Source organism: Tachysurus fulvidraco, chromosome 4 (assembly GCF_022655615.1).
Source record: "Tachysurus fulvidraco isolate hzauxx_2018 chromosome 4, HZAU_PFXX_2.0, whole genome shotgun sequence".
NCBI lineage: Eukaryota > Metazoa > Chordata > Actinopteri > Siluriformes > Bagridae > Tachysurus > Tachysurus fulvidraco.
The window spans coordinates 17,208,511-17,227,278 of record NC_062521.1 but is presented as its reverse complement, the minus strand read 5'-3'; the positions used below and the strand labels follow the sequence as shown (position 1 = coordinate 17,227,278).

The following is an 18,768-nucleotide window of genomic DNA, read 5'->3' as shown; positions in this document are numbered from 1 at the left end:
TCCCTTGGACATAGATGGTAATGGTCTAAAGTGAAATAAATGTCTGTGTTATTGTTCATTTTCTCCTGCTTTAGACAAAATATACTGAAGATTGTAGACATGACAGATGGTAAATCCCACATATCAACTCCTCTGTCATCTCTCCAACCCACAATATTAATCATTTTAAGGTTAGGGGTCAGGGGAAAAGGGTTGTCATTTACTGGTGCTGAAGAGTCTGAATTTGTAATTATGTTTTCATACATAAGAGAAACAAAAGCCAGCATGTAATACTGAAGTAGTAAAAGACAGACAGTCTTGTGTTGTATACTGCATACACATACAGTTTGACAGTACATATACCCCTGACCATCACACCCATATGTGTGTCTTCCCTAACTATTGCCGCACCTGAACGTCATTATTTGCTGTGACATTACAATTTGCTTGACTGTAACTAAAAGGCTCAAGCATATTCTGACATGACAACGCCCCTGTGTACAAAGCAATGTCAATGAAGACGTGGTTTTCCAAGTTTTATTGTGGAAAAACTGCTGCACATGTCCTTCACAGAGCCCTGACCTCAACACCACTGAACACCTTTGGGATGAATCGAAAGACGGATTAGCTGTATTAGCACAAATCCTTGCAAACAGACTCGAAAATGTTTTTTAAAGCCAAAAATAGTGGAGGTTATTATAACAGCAAAAAGGGGCTAACAATGGAATGTTCAGTGCCTTGCAAAAGTATTCATACCCACTGAACGTTTCCACATTTTGACATGTTACAACCACAAAGAAAAATTTATTTCATTGGGATTTTATGAAATAGACCGAAAGAAAGTAGCACATAATTGTGAAGTGGAATGAAAATTATAAATGGTGTCCGAATTTTTTTTTTTACAAATACCCCTAACTTAAATCCAGTGAAACCAACTGCCTTCAGAAGTCACCTTATTAGTAAATAGAGTGCACCTATGTGTAATTTAATCTCAGTATAAATACATCTGTTCTGTGAAGCCCTCAGAAGTGTGTTAGAGAACATTAGTGAACAAACAGCATCATGAAGACAAAAGAACACGACGAGACCAAAATTGAACTTTTTGGCCAAAATTCAAAACGTCATGTGTGGCGGAAACTTAACACTGCACATCACCCTGAATACACTATCCCCACCGTGAAACATGGTGGTGGCAGTATCATGTTGTGGGGATGCTGTTCTTCAGCATAGACAGGGAAGCTGGTCAGAGTTGATAAGAAGATGGCTGGAGCCAAATACAGGGCAATCTTAGACGAAAACCTGTGTGCAAAAGACTTGAGACTGGGGTGGAGGTTCACCTTCCAGCAAGACAATGACCTTAAACATACTGCCAGAGCTACAATGGAGTGGTTTAGATCAAAGCATATTCATGTGTTAGAATGGCCCAGTCAAAGTCCAGAACTAAATCCAATCTGTGGCAAAGACTTGAAAATCGCTGTTCGCAGACGCTCGCCATCAAATCTGACTGAGCTTGAGCTATTTTGCAAAGAAGAATGGGCAAAAATATCACTCTCTGTATGTGCAAAGCTTGTAGAGACATACCCCAAAAGACCTGCAGATGTAATTGCAGTGAAAGGTGGTTCTACAAAGTATTCACACAGTGGGGCTGAATACAAATGCATTTTGTCAAAATGTGAAAAGGTTCAGTGGGTATGAATACTTTTGTAAGGCACTGTAAATGCTCGACAAGCTCATATGGGTGTGATGATCATTTGTCCACAAACATTTGACCATACAGTACATTTAAAACGTACTCTCGTTCTGAAAAAACACTAGTATAAACTACATACATACAGTATATTTTTTAATATTATAATTTAATATTATTATTAAACTCTCATTTACATTTTTATTTACACATATTTGCTTTCATTCCAAGTAACATAAAAATGATTAAGAATACAAAAAACTGAAGCATTTGCGGTGGGTTTACCTGTATTAGACTGGCAGCTGGGTTCCTTCTCTTTTCAAAATGTTTCTGTCTGTGCTGCTCCTGCACCTTCAAGGCAAACCCTGAGCCTAGAATCCCCTACACACAAACACGATTAATTATTTGGTACACAATGGCAAAGGGTTTGTTCTTCAATAATTTTCACAAACAATTAATCATCCAAGCTGACTACGGCAGAGCAAAAGGTTACGGACAGACGGTAGGAAGCGACAACTGTTATTTGGGCTCTTTGACCGAAAGACATGAACATACTGCACATGAAAGTTGCCACAACAAAGATAGGGTTTCAGAGATCACAAAAAGCTTACTGGAAGTAATCTTGGATTGCATATGACACATAACTGACATTAATCATCTCTTTTGAGAGCTCAGAGAAATACTGCACTCCTAAAATAACACTAGCCACACAGAGCTGGCAGACAGGGATGTGCTTGAATTACATGCATATGGATCTGAATACTGAGATCTAAGGCACCTTGGATTAATATCACAGCTTGACCTACCTCACACCCAGATGCCTTAGCAAGGGCCAAAATAGATAAGTACAAAAAGGGGAAGATCTGCTTCATAAAAAGTTGTTTCTGTTTTATCATTTTATTCATAGCAAGAGTCAGAGACTAATGTGTAATGAAATAACTTTAGACCTATTATGTATGTATGTATGTATGTATGTATGTATGTATGTATGTATGTATCTATCTATCTATCTATCTATCTATCTATCTATCTATCTATCTATCTATCTATCTATCTATCTATCTATCTATCTATCTATCTATCTATCTATCCATCCATCCTATACTATACTATAAATTCTACATTATTGAAAAGGCCTTTCTCTCTCTGCTGGGAATGTAAGGTTGCATATACTCACCGCAGGCAGTGCAAAGAAAGAGATCCCCAGCAAAGCAAAACCCGCTGACAGGAGCCGGCCTGGCCAGGTCTGTGGTGTCTTATCCCCATAGCCAATGGTAGTAAGAGTGATCTGAGTATACAGACATTAATGGTCATGGGTCAGAGGTTGAAAGTGCCAGGACTATGCAGACAAGAGTTCAATTACTCTAGTGATTACAAGCTCAGGACAAACTGCAATGCCCAGACGGCACCTTCAATCAGCCTAAAAATGGAGGAACAGGCACAATGGAAAGCTGTGCGCAATGGGGAACACAATCTCCCACAGCATTTGCACTGATCATATTCCTATGAGAGGCCACCACACAGTGCAGTAAAAACCACATGTTGGACGCAAAGCTCCACTTACAACAACTCCTGTCCAATCTGCCATATTAAAAGGCCATGAATATCTAAAGGCAAACAGAGTAGCACTCTAGAGTTACAGCCACACTGCCATTTGTGCTTCCCGTTTCTCCTTGAGAGTAATAAATCGGTATCTTATGTTAAGAAAAAAACAAAACAAACAAAAAAAAATAACCCATCAGCCTAACAGTTTCCTCTCCTTTCTGTACCAGTAACTGAGAGATTTGGATTCTTGCAGGCAAGGGGATACTGAAACAAAGTGCAGGCCAAAGCAAATTCAATACATCCAGTAAAAGTGAGTGATCTGTCAAATGCTGAGTGTGCTGTAGACATTAAATGATGGCTGGGAGTAGACACGCACATAGACACTGAGTCCTGTTTTGCTTTTCTTCTCTGCACTGCAGTCAGCCTGGCAGATCCACATACAGAACCAAGAATTCAGTCTTAATATGTTGTAGCAGTGTATTGCCGGCTTTGCCTGAGCCACTATATCAAATCCCAACAGGGCAATGGCCAGGAACCACCACAAACTGACCTAAAGTGCTTTACACTCAAAAAGCTGATGATTTTTCTTCAGTTGATTCAATTCAAAGTTTTGTTCATTTCCTCAACAAACCGTGTCCATGACATGAACTGCTGTGTTTCTGTAAGGTAGCACTATAATATGTAAAACTTGATAGAATAGTATATTATGTTTCTGTAAAGCTAACATGGCCCTGCATTGATTTTACAACAGAATATTCTAAGAACAAATGAGACATATTGGAAAAGAAAAGGAAACATAAATAATTCCTTACCGTCCCCCACCAAAGTGCATCAGCATAGGTGGTAAACTGCTTGTTTATATCTTTTTCCACCAAGTAAACCAGAAATGAGGAGAAGATCAGTACCAGAAACCCAATATACCAGGCAGTTATCAGCTCCTGTACACACAGAAAAGCACAAAGCCTTATGCCATGCCAAGAAATCAGAGTAACCAAATACCATGCAAAGTGACACGAAAATCAGAAGGACAGCAGTAAGAAAAGATAGAGGAGTAAAGCAGCTGTTTCATAGACCACAGGGAATCAGTAGAGAGTTACAGCCCGTAATCTATCCACTAAATGGCGGGTGGCTGTGGGCTGAGGAAGTCTGTGGTTTGGCCATAGCTCATGGCAGGAGCTACAGCCTAGACGGTTGCTGCCGAGAGAGAGGCTGAAAGCAGGGTCACACGGTTGGAGTTGAAAGGAACACACACACACACACACACACACACTACCTGGCAGCTGTGCTCATATTCAGCATCTGTTTTTAGATCTCATCTTGCATTTCTCATAGATTGCAGAAAAAGTGATACTTCAATTGCTTATTTACTGTCTCTGAAATGCAATTTGTTGTGCAATTTGGGCTACTGTGTACTATAAGACTACAGGGTGCAGCCTGTACTAGGTATAATTTTAGACATAAACACAGTGCACAAGGAGATTATCTTAGAAGGGGTTCTGAGATAAACAAGGCCAAGTTAAAAGGCATCACTGGGAGTAAAACAAACATCATATCTTAGACTACCTTGCTGTGGGCATACACTACAGATCCCAGTAGTTTCCAGGTACCCCCTCGTCGATCCATGCGCACCATCCGCAGGATCTGTAAGAAGCGAAGGCTGCGCAGTGCAGACGCGGCAAAAATATTTCCCTGGCTGCCGGCCGAGACAACAGCAATGGACGCAATGAGCACAATGATGTCTGCAGTGGGAAGAAAGAAAGAGTCAGGTTTGTGTTTACATAGAGCACACATACATGTCAACATGTAACTAACAATTATTATAGATAATAGATATTTCTCTGTCAATTTTCCAGTGTTTTCACATTTTTTACAGGTATTTGCCACATTGTTTCAGGAAAGCATAAAGGCATTGTATAAGCTTTGCACTCTAGGTCATGTGCCTGAGAAAAAAGTTATGTTGTCCACTTTGCATAAAAAAATGCACGGAAAACAGGTACGGTCTGATAAATACTTACACTGATAGCAATTGCACCTCTGCCATTTCTCTCAGACACAATAGAAGCAGAGAGAAATGTCACCAGAGGCCAGTATACAGTATCCACCTCCTTTCTTAAAAGCTCCTTCTAAATGCTGTATCCACCCTACCACTACTGTACATAACCTGACCTGAAAAAATATTACTCTTTGTTCAGTATGACACATCTTGCAACATCTTTTTCAATACATTTCCTGCACATGAAATTCAAAACAGGGAAAACTGAATCAAGTGCCAGTGAATCCAACCATAAATCAAAGCAATATAATATATAGATTTGACTATGAGCATCCGCCTACAAGAGAATGGAAGCCAAGTGATTAACGTGTCTTGCCATAGCCTTGCAGAAACTCTCTTTGTCAAAACCTTAAACAGGTATAGATGCTGCTATAGCCATCACTTTGTCTTGTTATCCTTGTTTGTCCTGTTAGCTCAAGTCTCGGAATGGAATTCAGCACATGAAACCAATCAATTTATTCATACAATCAGTTATGCATTAAATGCAATCCTAGACTTTACCAAAAATTGGTGAACCAAAAGAGGCAGTGTAGAGTGGCAAAAGTGACTGAATGTTGCATTTGGATTTAAATGCATGTGGCTGGTATCTAGCAAATTTATTATTTTTATTTTTTATTATTTATTCGTTATTTAAACAGAAAAACAAGACGTTTTTATTGTGTTGTCTTAAACTGCATGCAAACTGAGAGCAGCAGTGGTGTATAAAACTAAGGGATCGATTCACAGTTCAGAAGCAATTTGTCTTTGTGAAAACAAAGCTGTGTTGATGATGCTTTCCAACAAACAAGCCCAGAATCGATCCTGGGTTGGACTTGAGGTTCATACTCACACATTAGTCAGCCACTGGTGAAACTATGATGGAGTGCTGACCTCAATTAATTAACAAGGTTTAATACAGATCCCTTAGATCCTCTGTAAACACAAATACAAATCCTACAAACACAGTGACTGTGTAAAAGCCAGACTCACAAATAACTTGTTTTAGCATTAGACTGGTGAAAGGGAAACAGGAATCTCATCATAGGTTTTAACCCTTCTACAGTTGCTTGGAGTTATCACTTTCCCTGAGACATCCATCAGAATCAGTATTCACAAATGGATGGCTACACACATACTATGACAAACACATATATTTGCATGCATATATTATCAATCACAGACACTCAAAGGCAACTGTGTCTCACCTATGACACAGAAGGGCTTTCTGGCAAAGCGCAGTCTCCCTTGCCATCCTCTGTAGCGACAGCAGCATCCGGCAGACCAGATGCGAATGATGTATTCCAGACCGAACACAACAATCATGACAAACTCCTGCGAGTTGCAACACAACAACAAATAATTTCATTAACCACAATGTAATTGAACACACTGGACTGCTTTAGGAAATATACATACATACATCAGGTTTTATCCTTCTATCCAGTGTAGCAATATATTTCAAGGTAATTATCAATTAAATTATTACAATATATATATTTTTTGGTGACTGCAGCAAGTTAGGAGAATGTTTTCTTCCACATAAATCTGTACGTATATACTGACCATAATGGCCTAGAGAATGTGACACTCAATAATGTCTTAAAATTAACATCTGTCATAAGATATGCAAATTACATTGTGTTGTACATTTTAGATACAAATATTTTCATGTTAGAATTTTATAATACAAAAAGTATACAATTTTAGAACATACTACATCACATCCTTCAGTAGATGTGCAAGCAAAGTGCTTCTGAGACACAGGAATATGTGAAATAGTTGATGTAATATCTGTCCCATGATGTTCATTCCATAGGGGTTCCAAAGATTGGAGAGTGTAGATTTGTTACATTTCCTAACTTCTCTGCTACTATAACAACAACTAGCAATGAGAAAGTAATATTGATTTGTCCATCGCTGTTAAGTCCATCTCTACACTGGAGGAGAAATCCTTCATTTTGGTGGTATGGCAAAACAATCCTTCAGACGTTTCTTGTATTCCAAAGTCACACGCATCTCTTGAAGGAAAGACAACTCCTGTTGTGGTGCATGAGAAGTGATGAGTTGATTCAGAGCCTGTGATTTTAGCTGCTGTGTTTATAAATTTGCATGTGGAGCATCTAGAATGGTTGCATGCAAAAGTGCTACAGATTCTGTTAGTCTGATCATGACGTTGAGTGCCTGACAAGCAGGCTTTGGGTGTTTGAATCCTATCTGTATGAGATGAGTGGAAGCTCCTATAAAAGTGAAGCACCCTTGGGATCATCCTGCAGGAATTCAGAGTGTGACCAGCGTTGTGAAGAGCTGTACTCTAAGGTATTGATGAGAGTCTGATGGTTGTATATAATGTTTGGTAAAGAGAAAGCATTTGGATAAGAACAATTTCATAAAATAAAATGATAAAAGATGCTCCATAGTGTTGAGTATGGGACACTATAATGTTCAGTGAGTCCTAGATCAACAAAATGCCTGACTATGCAGTTTGAGATGGAACTACAGTACGCAGTGCCCCTGCAGGAGCCCATAATAGTATCTGGTTAGTGTAATGACTGCTGGAGCTCGTTTCTCAATGTCAGCTGCCGATCCTGTTAATTGCACAGTTTGATAAATCCAAGAGAATTCACTGGTACTTTCAGCAGATTAAAACATCTGTCAGTACAGCACATTAAGATGAACCTGACAGTGCCGCAGAAGAAGAACTTATCTTTCAGCTTATCATTTAATACTCATGATGGGCTCAATGTGCAACTCACATACATGTACTGTTTGATTAATAATGCCTTTGGAATTCAATTTTTTAAAATGACCTTTAATATTTCTGTGCATTGTTAATTTCATTGACATGTCTTCAGACAGGCTGTATGTCTTATGCATGTATCTACCAATCCTGACTTCCTGTCTTTGTGCAGTTCTGATTTCACATTATTCAGCATTTCTGTGAAACTAAAGCTTGAGTAGACATAAACTCAGCATTCTCTGCTGAAGGTGACTTCAATGCACTCTCATAACAGACCAATTTCCAACAGCATGCCATCTGATACAGAATGCATTGTTTCTACATCCGCAGGAGTAAAGCCACCTTCGACCAATTCACAGCAGGACACATCGGCTAATACAGCAACCCAACGGAGATGTGACTGACAGCCCGTGATCATCTAGGGCCTGTCCCTCATTATCTGGGCTGATCAAACTTACCAATAAAGCAATGCTGGAAATCTAGCTTAACAAAACAAAAAACAAATATGTATCATATAGCAAGACAATAGATTTGTCCACAAGAGCCAAAGGAGGTACTGGAACATGAGATAAAAAAATACTATTTGTCAGATATTGGAGAATTAAAGACCAAAAAAAAAAAATCTAACTTAGCTGCTTTTTGTGTGATAATGTGCCACATTTCCTGAGGGGAGGAATGTGTTTTGTTCTCACCAGTATGAGTAGGCAGTGGTTAGAGAGGTCCATATGATCCGGGATGGTGGAGAACACAGACAGGACCAGACAGCCAAACACCAGGATGAAGCTGCCAGGAATCAAGACAGAAAAATAGCATTGTTATTTCTAATTAATTGTTCCTGCAGCTGCGCCTTCAAATGTCTGAGCCACTGACTGACATGAAAACATCAGACTGATAAGGTCAATGGCACACACCTTGGGATTAAGTCATGCTCCAATGAGTGCAGGGTTGATCATGAGAGAGTAAGTGGAGTAGTAAGTAGAATATGAGCCCTGGCTTTGTGTGTGATCAGATCATTATCAGACCAAGTGCCAGTGTCTGGTCAGCTTAGTAACACTAATCTAAATGTCTGAACACCACTAGACACACCAGGTTTCACCAGCCAGACACTCAGAGTGATAAAAAGGACTTTCCACATATACACACATAGTATAAAAGTAGCAAGCTTGGTGATACACACACTCAGTCTCAATAAAAATGAATGTGTAATGAAAGAAATGATAACATCTGAAATGATAAAATTATTAATTAATTAATTCATTCATTCATTTTCTACCGCTTATCCGAACTTCTCGGGTCACGGAGAGCCTGTGCCTATCTCAGGCGTCATCGGGCATCAAGGCAGGATACACTCTGGACAGAGTGCCAACCCATCGCAGGGCACACACACACTCTCAAACGCAGTCACACACTACGGACAATTTTCCAGAGATGCCAATCAACCTACCATGTACCATGCATGTCTTTGGACCGGGGGAGGAAGCCGGAGTCCTCGGGGGTTTCCTCCGGGTACTCCGGTTTCCTTCCCCAGGTCCAAAGACATGCATGGTAGGTTGATTGGCATCTCTGGAAAATTGTCCGTAGTGTGTGACTGTGTGAGTGAATGAGAGTGTTAGTGGTTAGCCACTGTGCCCCTATGATAAAATTATATGAAAAAAAATTCTTAATAATCAAATTGGATATCAAAAACAGTATTGTGTCAGCCACATTCTTCTTGCCATTCTCAAAGTGAAGAATACTATGCACCATTTATGAATCATCACCAGGAAATGAGAAAGCTGACAGAGAATACATTGCAATATACGCAAATAATTTAGACCTTATCTTGAGCAATGAATAAGAAACAAGCCTGTTTAGGCCCCAAATAATTGCCTGTGATTTGGTGACCACAGCCCATTAATTTACAACTGAACTCGAACACCTAGCCTTGTTTCTCATAGTGCTAGGTTCCATAAGCATACATTGTTCCACAACAAGTCTAACTAACAATTCTACAGAAATTATCAATGCTTCAAAGCTATTAATTCTGTTCGTGGCATTGTTGTCAGTTTATTTAAATGATGGTGGTTAGGTCTCACTTGTATTTTCAGTGTTCTCCTGTATCTCTGTCTGGAGATTTTTTAAAATCTCCATTCCTTCTTCTTCTTTTTCTTCTTTTTCTCTCTTTCCCTCAGAGGAGAGGAAATGGTAATTTGTGTGTCTGTGGTGGATCAGCAGTGACGTATGTGTGTAACAGCTGTTGCTGACTTCCCTTACCTGTTTAACTAATCATTCCTTCTCCATGTGTCTGAGAGGTAGAGTATAGCCTATCTGCTCTGTCTCTTACCCTGAAAGCCAGACACACTGACCTAAAACTCACATCTTACTGGACAAACAACAAAGAAGAATATTTCCTCATGTTATTTCTTCTCCTCTAGCCACACAAACATTATAATGCAAACTTTAAATCTAACATTTAACACCCAAACAGAAATGTATAGATCACCCAAATTTCCTTGTAATCCCCCTGTATTTCAATCATCACACACTCAAAGTTTCTTGGTTATCGTAGAAGGCTAAAAGGGAAAAAAACTTGTATTTTCTCCATATTGCCAAGTGTTGTCCTATGTGTACTATATGTTCACTACGTATGTGTGGAACACACACACATACAGCAGCATGATGCAGCACTGTTTAGTTTGGAGGAGACACCCACAGACACATGCACCTTTACACACACACATCAACTGTGAAAAGAGCCCATTCTGAAGTCATTACTGCCTCGGTTTTACAGTAGATACACAAACTCACATATACAGGAGTGATCTCAGGGATCTCTCCTTGCACATAGTGTCAGAGGTGGAGGAAACTGAGCCGTGTGCTGGCCTAGTGAAAACAGTGCTGAAGGAAGGAACAGCTCAGCAGAGCAGAGAGCCGTGGGTGAAGAACTCGTCTCTGCACGCAGCTAGACAATGTGTGTTTTTCATTCCACACTGAGCATTGAGGCCACTGCGCCAGACTCCTGCTGACACACACCAGCCTCAATAGCCTGCACACCAGAAAGCACTTTCTCTCACTGACGCAAAACACAGCAGCGATCTCCACTTTTTAGCACCGCATCTGTGTGTGTGTGTGTGTGTGTGTGTGTGTGTGGGTTAGGACACCAGTCTAGAGACACTCAAGTCGACAATATAGGCGAAATATAGGTGAAAAAAGGTACTTATCTCAGCTGAAATAAAATTCATGGCTGTGTATATTGTGTGTGTTCTGGTTCTGTCCATGCAGGAATCTTTAAAACCAAGACAGCATTAATAAAAAGAGTGACCAACAATTCACTCATATCCTGGACAAATACCAACTCACACTGCATGGCCAAACAGGACACTAGAGGGCACTGTCACATTCTCTCTCATTCTCTCTCTCTCTCTGCCAGAGAAGAAAAGAAGAGAAGAGTTTTCCAGATTATCTCATACCTCAGTGAACAGTCTTTGCAAAAAATAAAAAGTAGATAAATACATTAAGTATGTTAACCACAGTCCAAAACCCATTATTTCCTGAGTTATAATGGCTGCTCTGTTAGTTATTGTATGCTGTGTACAAGTAACCCACAGACATCTGTCTCTGATTTGGCCTGAGCTAAAAGCCTTAGTCTGCTCTGTCTGAGAGAAAAGGTCTGGACACTCACTACTGTTTTCCCTGCAGCTGCAGCAGCCTGGTCCACTCACTGTCTTACACATGGACCTGGGGTCAGTAGAAAAGCAGTAATGAGTGATAAAGGTTTGGTCTGAACATGTCTTTCCAAACAAGTCAGATTTACGCAATGGGTGGAACTAATGTTGTATGTTTTGCTTTCATTTCTCTTGTGAACTACAGCATTGTGTAATGAGGTTACATAAAACAGTCAAGGGTTTTAAAACAATGCTGAGACTTGAAGAGCTGACACTTTGTTTTTCATTCTGAAAAGGATCAGAATATTAAAGACAATCTAGAAAACACAAGTCTTGGAAATTAAAACAAGTCTAATGTACATGGGGGGGATCAACTAGTTAAGGCCTTAAAACAAACCAACCGGTGGACAAAAGCACATGGCTTTAACCCATAACTACACAAATAAGATCAGTTTTCATTGTAGTGGGAAATGTGGTGCATTCTAGAAAGGATAAATTCAATCATTGCTTATGGCTGTCATTGTAACTGTGCCTTGAATAGAAACTGATTTTTAAAAAACAAAAACAAAGTGTTCTGAAGAAGCATCTATCAATTTCATGGTAACATGTTTAATCATGTTATCTTTGTCCTGCTCACTCTAAATGAGACTGGCTTTCAGCTGCCTTCACAAGAACTTTTCTAATTCATCAAAAACGTACTTCTTACCTTTTGCTTCAATAGGAACAATGCACCAATAGACAACACACAACAAAGTAAAAATAACCGTCCGGTCATTAAAAGGTTCACCAGAGTCTTTCAACAGTACATACACTGACATGACCATGCATCAGGCTTGAGCTGGGTGAGTTGTAAACTAATCTTGGTTGGCAGCTCACATCCAGATCTGTACAATACACTGCTATAAATGTATAAAGGTGCTGCACATCTATCTTGGGTTGGCATGCAGTCAATATGTGCACAGGTCTATCGGGTTAGCACAAAATAAAATACACTACCCACAACTAAACTGTGACAGCAAAACAGCCATGAAGATCAGTGTGCTTTCTGACAGATGTCAAAAGCTTGAGAAAGGAGCCTTCATCCTTTCCATCACTTACCCACGCAGTCAGTCTGCAACTGTAGTTCTGCAGCTCAGCCAAATACAGCTGAGGTCTTACTGATGCACGTATACTGCATCTAATGACATCCTTTTCAAGCTGAATAGATCTACAGAGACAGCATTAAACACTCTGCATACCAGTCCATCCTCACCTACCCTGGGTCTTTCAAAGTTTGAAAGATTCAAAAAACTTGAGTTGGATAGAACCACTTGGACACTATGGCACCACTTTGGACTGCTGTTGTGGTGGTGTTTTTTTTTTTTAATTTTGACATTTTTATTGTATATTTTTATATTACGGTAAAGCTGCTTTGATTTTTATTTTTAGTTTATACACCTGAGCAATTGAGGGTTAAGGGCTTTGTCCAGGGCAACTGGATGGACCTGGGATTCGAACCAATGACCTTCCGATCAGTAGTCGAACACCTGAACCACTGAGCTGGTGAACTGGTTTTCCGCACACTTGTGTAAACTCTAGAGACTGTTGTGTGTGAAAATCGCAGGAGATGAGCAGTTTCTGAAATACTCAAACCAGCCCATCTGGCACCAACAGCCATGCCACGATCAATCAAAATTCTCATCAAAATTCTGTGCTAAATATAGCAACCACAGCAGAAATATCACATAACTGAAATGGGAATCACATCACTGGGAGACAGTGGAGTGAAATGAGAGGTATAACATGTGTCTTGTAGTTGACCAGACACTACATCACATCTGTAATGTAATTTTTTATCATCTGTAATGTAAACAGTGCAATGTGGTAGTCTCACTCAACATCAATTCTGAGGACAAGACAGACACAATTGCACATGCATACACACTTCTAACTACAATGTACATTTTATTTGAAAACTGTACTGTCTGCAGTTTATTCAGTAGAGAGGTCTTAATTAGCTAGGAGCAGAAAGCATTTCTCTTTTGTGTTTGTACTGTGCTCTCTTGAGTCGGCAGGACTTAGAGTGTGTGAGGGGTCAGTGACGTGAGAGGTCAGCGTTTTCCACAACCCTGCAGCCCGCTGTCATTATCACCTCTCTTTTTTCTTTTACAGGCAGGTCATGAACTCTCTCTCAATTGCATACACACGCACATAAATTTGGAGGTACTTAAAAAACAGGAGCAGAGAGAATAAGAGCGAGTGTGTGTGTGGGTGTGTGTGTGTGTCTGTGTGGTTTTGGATGTAAGGATGGAATTGAAGAAAGATGCTAAATTCTTGGATCTTTCTGTTTGTTTCTCTTTAAAAGCAAAGCCATTGCAAATGAATAAAGCCCTTAGATTTTTTTTTCTCAGTAAACTCTGGCGTGTATGTTTCATAACAAGAAGTATATGGTTTGTATGTATATACTGGCATCTGCACAGATCCTGGTTCTCTAGGAAGCGTCTAAAGATACTTTAGACTATCAGAAATTTTCCACCCTGTGGAATGGGGCCAGCCTCCTGTCTGCAGCATGAATAAATAAAAGGAGAAAATCCATTCATATACTTACAGTATATTGCAAAAAGTATGTAAACACCAGACTAATGACATAATTATGTGCTTCTTGTACCTCGGATTATAGACGTAGTGCCCTTCCCCTATTATGATAACCTCCACTTGTCCGAGAAGACTTTGAAATAGATTGAGGAACATCTTTGTGGGGATTTGTGCTCGGTCACAAGAGCATTAGTGAAGTCAGGCAGTGATGTCTGACAATAAGGCCTAACTTGCAGTTGGTGTTTTAGTTCATTCCAAAAGTGTTTAGTGTAGCTGAAGAACCTTAGAAAACAATGATTTAATAAACTTAGATTTGCACATGGACAATGTCATGCTGAGACACACTTTGATGGGACTCAGTTCCACTAAAGGAAAATTATAATTCTATAGCATACAAAGACATCTGATACATTTTCTCTTTATGGCAGGAGTTTGAGGAAGACATACATTTGTCATTATTATAATTATTATTATGTTTTTAGTAGTATATTCTTGTATTCTTATGCACTCAACATACAAAAATACAAAAGAAAATATCAATAGACAGGTGCAATGTATTTGAACTTTCCTTAAATGTTTTTACTTAACTTTCAAACATTTTATCCCGTGTAAACTGACATTACAAAACCAAATCTAACTCACACTCCTCTGAGAGCAGTAGTGAAAGATCCCCAGAGAGAGGTGTAGAAGAGAGGGATGTAAGTATACTGTACTGTGTCCATGATTCTGCTCTTAGCTGGGAAAAGCACAAGTTCCACATCACTCTTCCATCAGTCTTCCAGCCCAGCAACAGCTGCTCCTGTTTACACGCAATAGACTGTGTTTATATGCAACTGCACAGCAACTAAACATATCCACTACACAAACAATGTCTTGCACACTGCGCAGCGTGAAAGCACGGACAATTACACAGACAATTTCATCACTGTGACACGGTTCCTGACCATGATATAATCTCTGCTTGTTTACAAACATTTACTTGAAAACAGTCATCCTGATTTGAATGTAACAAACAAAACGACATTACAGTGTTAAATTTAGACTCGTCTCATTTTGCTGGGTGAGAATGTGTTTGGGTGAAAGTGGGACTATTTGTAGACTCAGCTGGAAGCTGATGGATGGGAAAATGACTAATGTTCTAATACCTATGTAGTTTTATCTATCAGCAGTGTATTTGTAATAGGAAAAAAGCTGATTCTATAGCTATTTACAGAAATGTTGAGTGGATATGATAACCTTACTAAAAACAGCCTATTATGCCCAAGATGGTAATTTAATCACGGCTGAACGGAGTGTGTGTAAACAGTACAGAATGAATACTATGAACACACAATATCTAAACATTTACACATCTGAAGAACAGCTGTGGGAAAAAAGAGGTTGTGGCTGTCGTATATGAAGGGTTTACACAGCTGACATGACTTGTAAAATGAATTGTGAAAGTCTTTCCACTCTTCAGTACTTTAGTATCTGAACTAAATCAAACAGTATATTTGGGGGCACAAAATAATTACAGCAGTTTCCTTAACATAAGAACAAACCTGAAAGTTATTTTGACTGTAACTTCGGAAATTATTTACGAAATAAATCTCACACTCACTCACTTCCAGTAATCTGCTTGTTGACAAAATCTCCTGGAAATTTGTCCTGGTCATAGTTGTAGTGGTCAAGATCAGGACTGAACCAAGAACCCTGTGAGGTTGCAATGCTACAATGCAATGCCACAATCTATTTACATCTGATTTTTGTCAAACACCTGGACATTTTTTGACATTTTTGTTCAATGCTACATATCACCTACATATTAAGAGTAAGGCAATATATAATTCTGACTGTAAGCATTATAATCAATATGCTGTTTCCTCTCAATAAGCAGAGTAAATTAATGTTAATTAATGTTTAGCGAGTTTGCAAAATCATTTCATAGACTCATCTTTTATGTGTGTGTGTATATATATATATATATATATATATATATATATATATATATATATATATATATATATATATATATATATACGTGTGTGTGTGTGTGTGTGTGTGTGTGTGTGTGTGTGTGTGAGAGAGAGAGTGAGACTGACATGGCTCTTGTTTCCCGTGTGTACTATTAGTTTATTTAAACAATTAATAGGACTGAATCTCTTGGTTTTGCCTGTGAAACATACATTTTGTTTAACTCCCTGACATTTCATATCACCTATTTTAACATAATTTATTTAGTTTAAAAATTATTCCTTATAGCATAGCTATAGCACTTTTATATTGACACAAGCCATTATAATAGTCATGAAATTCCAGCTTGTAAATTGACTGAAATAAGAAACATTTTCTTTTATATCATTTACAACATGGAGTCCTGGTGTTGTCCAATCAAAAATGGTGCTGTCCAGGGTACTGAAACTGTTCCCATAATGCCACAGCCATGTACAATTATTATTTTGTTTTCAAGTCTACATCGTGGAGTGTCATGAAAGAAGTACTGGGGTTTACCCTTAATATAAGTCCTGAAATCCATTTCATTAATCAGCAAATTAATGAGAAGTTAAACTATGCAATGCTAAATATGATGAGAACTAAGCTGCTAAACATAATATCATGAAGCTGTATTTAATCTGACTGAACTAATAGAGCTCTGTGGCTCCCATCATAACTCCTCCGCATCAGCTCTGATGTGAGACACATTACACACTAGACGTTAAAGGAGTGTTGTTCCCCTGCAATCCCCCAAACACTTTTACAGAGGGAGTCCGCATGAAACCTCACGAATACAGCCAAATAAAACACTAAGGGAGCCCATAAAGCTCACCCAGCCCTGTGCTAACTGCAGACTTATTGCACTGTTCCGTCCACAAACACTCCTAATCCGTTCGCTCCTCTCTCTGCTCCACTCCGGCTGGCTGATGTAACAGTACAATGAGCTATTGCATGCTGCTCACTACTGGGTTTTGCACTCTGTCTTCGGGAGAACAGGCAGAAGACAGGATGTCCCCCTGCCAAGAGTCTATTAACTAATCCCCTGTTTATAAAGTCTACTTCAGTATCTTACAAGACTGATCGGCTAGATAAAACACAGGGTTTTATTTCTAAGCAACTACTTAACAAAACATGGTGCAGCCAAGGCATTCATTGCCCCCTGAACTCTTCCTGGGCAATAGTTCACTGAAGTGAATGCAAACACTTATTAAGCTTTTATCATCAATAATCACTCATTATAATTATTATGCTCATTACTCAAAAAGAATAAATAACAACTGCACACAGTTTACTTCTGTTAAATACATAATCTGACAAATATAGTGCTAGATTTGTACTCCTATTTTCATCTCTGATAATCAACAGTCACATTTTGGTACAGTACATCCCATTTTGGTGAAGCGATCATCCATCAGGCTTTAAGCTATGGTAGTGGTTGTGTTTGTGTCATCTGGGCCAATTGTGAAAGTGTTGTTAAATCTATTTTTAGTAACATGAAGATGTTTGACAAGGTTCAAATTATAGGTGATCATTATAACACGCTATCGTGGAGTCATTGTTTAGTTTTAAAGTAGTTATTTTTACAGACAAAACAGCTACAGACAATAATACATTCATTCCCAGTCAAACCACCTCTTTAACAATAACAAGAACAGCAACAACAAAAAATGAAAAAAGACAAACAAAAAGAAAAGCAAGTTGTTGATTATTTGAGTGACAAAGGGACAAATACAATGATCCTCTTTGTAGGGAGAGTGTGAAAGACAAAGGGAGAGAAATGGACTAAACAGCAGGCTGAAGAGTTAGAGCCGTAATGATTCTTAAGAGCAGTCAACATCACCCGCGTGTCTGAGGAACAGGGCCAAATTTCCATGATGCAGTGCTGCTTGGCTTTGAAGGTGTGGGCCAGGAAACTCACTCTCTCCAACTCTTTCTCCCTCTTTCCCTCCTCCCTCTCTATCTTTTCCCTTTTGAGTACCATTAAGGAGAGTGGGAGTTAAAGGCACAAGCTCTTTTCCATGTGATGAGCACAAATCCTGTTCTAACAGGATCCAGACCTGGGGAAACTGGTGAGTTCCAGCAGCTGACAGGCTCCATAAACGCTGCTGGCATATGGGGAGACGGCAGCAGGTTCTCATCAAACCCCAAACACCCACTCCCTCAATCCACTCTCTCTTTCTCTTCCCTTCCACCACACTCTCGTTCCTGCTCCACATGGGTCTGCACTAACCAGATGTCAGCGTGTGTCTTCCCTACAGCCACCATGAGAGAAGACAAACACATTTAGGTGAAGGACAAGTGTAGCAGGAGAAGGAGTGGGTAATGTGACAGGTAGGTAGGAGGACAGGAAGACAAAACATAAAGATCATGTGAGCCAGGGACATTCTGTGAACCATGTCTCTCATGTCATACTGAGATGAAGTCCCAGAAGGGGTGTTTGTAAGTTTTCATATAATTCAATAAAATAGAACAGATGTGTAAGTAGATGCTCACAATAGCCTGAGTATGTGGAGCAATGAGTGAATCGAAGGTCCTGTGGCTACTGCTGCTACTGTGCTGGGAATAAGTGTTTCTGCACATTGTAGCCTGGACTGTC

At 39.3% G+C, this 18,768-nt stretch overlaps 1 protein-coding gene across 4 annotated transcripts in view; it reads right to left on the bottom strand.

Annotated features, from left to right (window-relative positions):
* Positions 1-18,768, bottom strand: part of kcnq5a (potassium voltage-gated channel, KQT-like subfamily, member 5a) — a 96,309-nt gene that overhangs the window by 17,349 nt on the left and 60,192 nt on the right. For all 4 annotated transcript variants that reach the window (XM_027136340.2, XM_027136342.2, XM_027136344.2 and 1 more), the window contains 6 exons: positions 8,673-8,763; positions 6,449-6,575; positions 4,775-4,950; positions 4,024-4,149; positions 2,844-2,954; positions 1,952-2,047 (listed from right to left, as the gene is read on the bottom strand). In XM_027136340.2, the coding sequence (XP_026992141.1) occupies positions 1,952-2,047; positions 2,844-2,954; positions 4,024-4,149; positions 4,775-4,950; positions 6,449-6,575; positions 8,673-8,763 (727 nt within the window). The remainder of the gene's footprint in view (positions 1-1,951; positions 2,048-2,843; positions 2,955-4,023; positions 4,150-4,774; positions 4,951-6,448; positions 6,576-8,672; positions 8,764-18,768) is intronic.